Raw genomic sequence first — 7,500 nt, 5'->3', positions numbered from 1 at the left:
GTATGTATATATATGTAAACATATATTTATGTATATGTATATATACATATATATCTATAAATTTACACACACACACACACATCTGGTTTCCCTATCTTTTTCTCTTGAGACATCAATAACGCCTGGCAAAACAGTATCCCCTTTCTTCCCTGTATGTCAGGCACGTTTAGCATCTTGTATTGCAAGATCTCTTTTCATTTATTCTTTTCTTTCTTTATCTATTTTTCTTTTTTTCTCTCGTTTTTGCTCCCCGGCAGACACCCTGAAACTTACCCCTTTTCATTTCCCTGGAAACTATTTCAGCCTCGCAATTCTGACGTGGACGAATCCAAAGTAAAAATTGGAATCATGAGAAATTGTCGTAAAATGAAAGAGAATGACTATTGGAATGGCGAGTAAGTGTCATAGATATGAATGCGATAGACGCCAGGCTAGTGCATGATTTCATGGCGGAGCTGGGAATGAGCTCGCCTGTAACTTGTGGGAAGCTGTGGTTTGTGTATTTGTGTGTGTTTGTTCCGCTGGCAAGTGTGTGTTTTTTTGTTTTTGTTTTTATGAGTGCGCGCGTGTGTGTGTTTATCTATGTGTTGGTGTGCTTATATGTTTATTTTTTAATGATAGGGAAAATATTCAATTGAAAAAAGATAAATAATCATCCTTTCCAACCACGGAAATAGATTCAGTATAAACACTACCTCAACCCAAACTACCACAACAACTACACGTACACCAACCACCAACAACCATCGTGCACCCTACTCCCCCCGCCAGGCCCAGGTCAGAAAATCAACTACGGCGAAATACTCCCACTATTACTGTTATTGTTATCTCAGACGACAAAGCAAATGCTGGCGGAGAGCAGGCCCGGTTTGTGAGCAAATGGCGTTCTTTCCTGTAGGACACACCTTTTAAGATGGTTCTTGGGGTTTCGTTAGTGTTAGTATTACTCTTTATCATTGTTATTATCATCATCATCATCATCATCATCATCATCATCATCATCATCATCATCATCATCATCATCATCATCATCATCATCATCATCATCATCATTATTATCATCATCATCATCATGTCACCTTTATTAATCATTATTATTATTTGCATCATTATGATTATGTTTTATGGTTATTATTATTAATGTTATCATTATTATTATTGCTAATACTTTTTACTCATTATTTTCTTATGATTTGTTGTGTTCATGTGTATTCTTTGCTATTTTGCTGTGATATTCTGCAGTGTTGATGATATAGAAAAGGTGAAAGAAAGGAGAGAATGAGAAGTTGATAAACAGTCAGCATTGACACACACACACACAGTCACATGCAAACTCTCAAACAGAACAACAAAAGAAAGCCTTGTTTTCTACCGTTTGCTTTTATTTTCTGTTAATTTTTGTTCTTCCTTTTTTTTTACCATTATTATGTTGTATTCTGTTTATTATGATTAAATAATCAGACATGGTGCAGACATGCAACACGTCCGTCCGTCCGTGTGTGTGTGTGTGTGTGTGTGTGTGTGTGTGTGTGTGTGTGTGTGTGTGTGTTTTCTTTATGATCTTTAAATGGAGAAAGAGAGAGAAAAAATATATTTTTCTATCTTTCTTCTTTTTCTATTTCCAAGCGTGATATAAAACATTAAGTTATTATATCAACATAAGAGATACATTATTTATTACCCATAATCATTATGCTAATAAACAAACTGCTAAGCAAATTGATATTCATAACAATGGCATTATTAAATTGATATTGACAACGATATTGTTGTTATTACACATATTGCCGATGATAATGTTAGTAATGATGTTCATTGTGATTTTAAAGATGGCATTAGTCATATCGATATTAATAAGTGTTTAATTAATAGCGAATTACATTATGGTAATGCCAATTAGACCCATGTAATGATTATGATAACAAAATAATGATATCGAAATGTGTTCTCCTTTTCCCCTCTTTAATTCACATGACTGAGAGAGAGAGAGATAGAGAGAGGGAGAGAGAGAGAGAGAGAGAGAGAGAGAGAGAGAGAGAGAGAGAGAGAGAGAGAGAGAGAGAGAGAGAGAGAGAGAGAGGGGGGGGGGGGGAGGTAGGGAGGGAGGGAGAGAGCGACAGAGGCAGTGGGATTGTTAAAGGCCTTTGATAATGATAATAATACTTTTGATACTGATAATGATAATAATATCCTGAAAACCTGTAGCTCAGACACTCATGAAAGGGGAATGTACCCGAGAAACAAATGGAAACATATATATCAAAACAAAACAACAATAACCACGACCTGAGAGAAGTATAAAAAAAAGAAAAAAAAAACAATGAAAATAAAAAAGAAAAGTAAAATATGGATAACATGCACACAGACCCGAGAGTATCTCCGTAGCAAGTGCCTTAAATCCAGGTTATTTTCCGGCGTGCTTCAAGATTATTTTCTTGGGAAATCCGAGACAAAGATGACTCGCATGATTTATTTTTCTTTCTTTTTGGGGGGGGGGGGGTTGGGGGGGTGAGGGTATGTACTCTGTGCTTTTTTTCTATGGTGTCTGTGTTTTTGTGCTAAATTTTGTTTTGCTGTTTTTGCTTTTGTGTTTTGATGTGTTTGGTTCTTTCTGTGTCCTTGTTTTATTAGTTTGTTTGTTTGTCTTCTAATCCCCGATGTGGTTTCTCTATCTATTCCCTTCCCCGTACCCCCCCCCCCCCCCTTTCCCGCAACTACGAACAAACAAACAAGCGAAGTTCTTGGATTCATACTTACACATTCCATTTATTTATTTATGCATTTATCTGTTCATCTACCCTATTCTCTACCTTACGTGTCGAAATGCATAGACGCTGAGTACAGACACGCAGCAGGCGGGGAAGCGCTGGCACCCGCCTGCGAGCTCCCAGTGCCACCGTGCCTCTAACCTCCCCCTCGTATTCTCTCCCTCCTCGCAGTGCGCAACCCGTGCCAGGGGCGGAAGTGCCATCACGGTGCCGTCTGCGTGGTCGAAGGAGGGACGCCCCAGTGCCAGTGCCCGGCGGAGTGCCACATGTACAACGGGGCGGCGGCGGCGAGTTCGAGGCCTGTGTGCGGCTCGGACGGCAAGGACTACCCGAATGCCTGCCAGTTGCACAAACACGCCTGCAACACGCAGAGGCACCTCGAAGTCAAGTACCTGGGCAAGTGTGGTGAGTATTTGCCTGGTTTGCTTACTTAATGGGCGACGGGATCATTCAAATGTATATTTATAATAGTTGTTATAGTGATATTGATCATTATTGTCATGATTATGATTGCCCCTTCTGATGATACTGATAACCATGATCATAATCACATTAATAGCGATTAAATTATAACGACAATAAGAATTATTCTAATGATGATAATAATGATAATGATGGCAAAGGTCATAATAATAGTAATGGGAAAAAAAAGTAATGGTAACGATAATAATGATGATAAAATTGATAGTAGTAATGATAACAATAGGAATGTTAATGATAATGATTATAGGGATAATGATAATGATATAACAATAATAATAATAGTAAGAATGATAACTCAATGATAATGCCAATGATAATGATATGATGATAATGGTGATAATGATAATGATAACAATTATGATAATAGTAGTAATAATAACAGTGATAATATCAACGATAACAATAATAATGAATGATATTGATAATAATAATAACGATGATAATAATTATATTGATAATAAAAATAATGACGAGGCAAATGATATGTTCATTAGCTTTCCGTTTGAAAGGACAAGACTCGAAATGCTTAAGCGTCGGCCGATTGATCAAAGCTGTCGACCTAATGACCATTAACATATTTCATGGATGGTATATTTAACGCTGCCAGTTTATGATAGTCTGTTGGACAATTTGTTTTAAAGGCGATTAAATCCACGGCAGCCGAGCGCGGCCCTTTTGAACTAAGCGGTTTAGTGCCATTTGATAAATTCTTCTAATCTTGTCATATGCCATATGTATATATATGTACATATATACATATATGTGTGTGTGTGTGTGTGTGTGTGTGTATGTGTGTGTGTGTGTGTGTGTGTGTGTGTGTGTGTGTGTGGGTGTGTGTGTGTGTATGCATGTATATATAGAGATTATTATTATTATTGTTATTAATATTATCATCATCATCATTATTGTCAGTTTTTTACTATTATTATTATTATTGTTGTTTTGTTATGATTAGTAGTAGTAGTAATAGTATAATTATTATTATTATTATAACTAATGTTATTATTATCATCAATAATATTAGTAGTACTGTTGTTATTATTATCATTATCATCTTCATCATTATTATCATTGTTATTCTTATCATTATTATCATTGCTATTCTTATCATTATTATCATCATCATCCATATCATTACTGCTATCGACATTACTTCCTTCTCGAAATAACGAGCCAATGTCGAGGAGACGTCACGAAGTCCTCCTTCCTTTGGGTCTGTCCTTAAGCTTAATCTCCCAAGACTTGTGTGAGAAAATCCTAGTGTCTTTGCAGCTGGTTTGCCACTAAGCTTTATCGCCCAGACGTGTGTGTCAGAGAATCAGCGCGTCGCTCTAGGTTCATCTCTCAGACACATTTAGTTCCTCATAAGCTCCTTTGACACCTTCCCCTCCTTGCTGGTTCCTGTCCCTCCCTCCCTCCCTTTCCTCCCTCCCTCCCTCCCCTCCCTCCCTCCCTCCCTCCCTCCCTCCCTCCCTCCTTTCGAGAGGAGTGAGGAAAACGCCGTCCCTTCTCCTTCTCCTTTTCCCTATCCTTCTGCTTCTTTTCCTACTCCTATTCCTATTCCCACTCCAACTCCTCCTCCTCTTATTTTCATTCTCCTCCTCCTCCTCCTTTTCTCCTTCTCCTCCTGTTTCTCTGCCTTCCCTCACTTCTATTTCTACTCCTCCTTCCTCCTTATTCCCTGATATAGACCCAGGTGGTTAAGACCGTGACCCCTTTCTCCCTCTTCCGTTCTCGTTCCTATTCCTTCCTCCTCCCTTTGCCCTCCTCCTTCCCTTCCTCCCTCTTTCCTTCCTTCCTCCCTCCCTCCCTCCCTTCCTTCCTCCCTCCCTCCCTTCCTTCCTCCTTCCCTCCATCCTTCCACCCTCCTTCCCTTCGTCCCTCCCTCCCTCCCTCCTTCCCTCCCTTTCATCCTTCCCGTTCCACCCCTCATTCAACCTCCTGCCTTTCATCCTATCCCCCTCCCTCCCTCTTCCTCCTCTACTATTCTCCTATCCTCTATCCTCCTCCACCCTTCTCCACTCCCTCCATCCTCCACCATCCCCCACCCTCTATCCTCCTCCACCATCCCCCACCCCCTCCATCCTCCACCATCCCCCACCCCCTCCATCCTCCACCCCCTCCATCCTCCACCATCCCCCACCCCCTCCATCCTCCACCATGCCCCACCCTCTATCCTCCTCCACCATCCCCCACCCTCTATCCTCCTCCACCATCCCCGACCCCCTTCATCCACCCTCTTCTCCCCCTCCTCGAGGACACGACCCGCCACCCCGCCATCTGCTCGGTTCTTAGGCTCATTTCCTGTCCCGCTGCGTGGAAGATTAGCTCCGCTGCGACCTCGTCTTCGGGAGATCTGTCAGGAGGACGCGATTGGGGGCGGGAGAGAAGCTTCGCGGGAGCAGCTGTTGGGGAGGAAGGGGTGGGAGGGAAGGGAAGAGGGGAAGGGTGAGGTGGGAGAGGGGGGGAGAGGGGGAGGGGAAGGTTTGGAGAGAAGGGTGAGGGGGGAGAGGGGAAGGGTCGGAGGGAAGGGTTGGGGGGGAGGGAAGAGGGAAGGGTCGGAGGGAAGGGGTGGGGGGGAGGGGGGGAGAAGGGAGAGGGGAAGGGTCGGAGGGAAGGGGTGGGGGGAGAGAAGAGGGGAAGGGTCGGGGGGAAGTGGGGAGGGGGGCGGAGATTGAAGGGTCGGAGGGAAGGGGTGGGAGGGAGGGATAGTGGGGAAGGGTTGCAGGGAAGGGAAAGGGGAAAGGACGGGATTGAAGGACGAGGGGAGGGAGCGGGAGTGAAGGGAGGCAAGGAAGGGGGTGAGAGGCAAAGGACTGGGGGAAGGGACCAGGGAGAGGGAGGAGAGGAAAGGATGATGTGGAAGGAACGAGGGAAATTGGGCTGAAGTGAAGGGGGAAAGGGAAGGGCAAGGGGAAGGGACGGGAATGAAGAGACGGAAGGAAAGGAACAGGAAGGGAAGGTGTCAGGGGAAGGTCTCAGGAAAGCTAGGGAAACCAGGGAATGTGCATGTGAGAGGTTTGTATTGTATATGTTTGTGAGTGTGTGTGTGCGCTTGTGAGAGAGAGAGAGAAGGAGAGAGGGAGGGAGGGAGGGAGGGAGGGAGGGAGGGAGGGAGGGAAGTGAGGGAGAGAGAGTTCTGCGAAAGAGAAAGATGAAAGAGGGAAGGTAAAAAGACAAAAAAGAAGGGGAGAAGGGAAAGCGGGAGAAGAAGGAGAAGGAGGAGGAAGATAATAAGCTTGTGAGTTGCTCTTAAAGACGAAGAAACATCGAGAGAAGGGAAAGGAAGGCTTACGAGGCCTCTACAGGGACGTGCCTCGCGAGTGGTGCAGGCGGCGTCAGCCCATCAGCCACGATCATTTCGCGGAGAAAGGACTGGTTGCAAGCTTTAATGAGGGTCATTAATTACGCAAATGACAGCCTGAGTAAGCACCATTTTAGCGACTTCACGCAATATCGAACGTAATAAATCAAGGTGTAGCAGACTAAGGGAACGGGAAGGGGAAGGGGAAGAGGGGAGGAAGGGGCGAGAGAGTGGATGAGCAAGAAGGGAGAAGAGATTATAAGGAAAAATAGGTAGAAGGTAGAAAGAAGAGGGGGAAGAGGGAGATTTGAAGAATAAGTTAGTAGGAAGAAAAGGGGAAAGAGGAAGAAAGAAAGTAGAAGGTCAAGGAGGTAATAAAACAAAGGAAGAGACAAGAAGAAGGGGGGGAGGGGGAGGTGCTACATTTGACACCCTCGGTCGACGCGGGATTCGACCCATCGACGAGATTGAGAGTAGATAACCCCGGGTTCTTCCACGCAATCGGACGCGACGTAAGTTCCCGCGACTTCTCGACTTCGGCGCAACATTTGGCCTCCTCGCCATGAAGCTGTTCCTAGGGGGGGGGGGGGGGGACTCTCAGGATGGGGGGGAAGGGAAAAGAAGGGGAGGAGGGGGAGAGGGAGGCAAGGGGGTTTCCAGGAGGGGGGGCAGGGAAAAGAAGGGTTGGGCTTCCAGAGGGGGAGGCAGCAGAGGAAGAGAGGAGGTTAGAAGGGTGAGAGGGAGAGATGGGACGAAGAAGAGGATGGGTACAAGGGTCAAAGGAGGAGGAAACCTTGAGGAAATGCGGGGAGGAGGTTTCCAGAGGGTTGTAGCAAGGAGGTGGAAGGCTCGGAGGCTTCCAGGGGGGAGAGTGGTAAAGGAGGGGGGCGGATGGGGATGGGGGAGGGGGCATCAAAGTCAAAGCTACTGAGGCATTCCTAATTT

General features: G+C 44.7%; 1 protein-coding gene across 2 annotated transcripts in view; it reads left to right on the top strand.

Annotated features, from left to right (window-relative positions):
- Nucleotides 1-7,500, top strand: part of LOC125041171 (agrin-like) — a 125,076-nt gene that overhangs the window by 74,419 nt on the left and 43,157 nt on the right. For both annotated transcript variants that reach the window (XM_047635989.1, XM_047635990.1), the window contains one exon: nt 2,940-3,173. In XM_047635989.1, the coding sequence (XP_047491945.1) occupies nt 2,940-3,173 (234 nt within the window). The remainder of the gene's footprint in view (nt 1-2,939; nt 3,174-7,500) is intronic.

The sequence above is a fragment of the Penaeus chinensis genome, chromosome 30, assembly GCF_019202785.1.
Source record: "Penaeus chinensis breed Huanghai No. 1 chromosome 30, ASM1920278v2, whole genome shotgun sequence".
NCBI classification, from domain to species: domain Eukaryota; kingdom Metazoa; phylum Arthropoda; class Malacostraca; order Decapoda; family Penaeidae; genus Penaeus; species Penaeus chinensis.
Note: the sequence above shows the minus strand (reverse complement) of the source record. Positions and strands in the feature narration are given on the sequence as shown.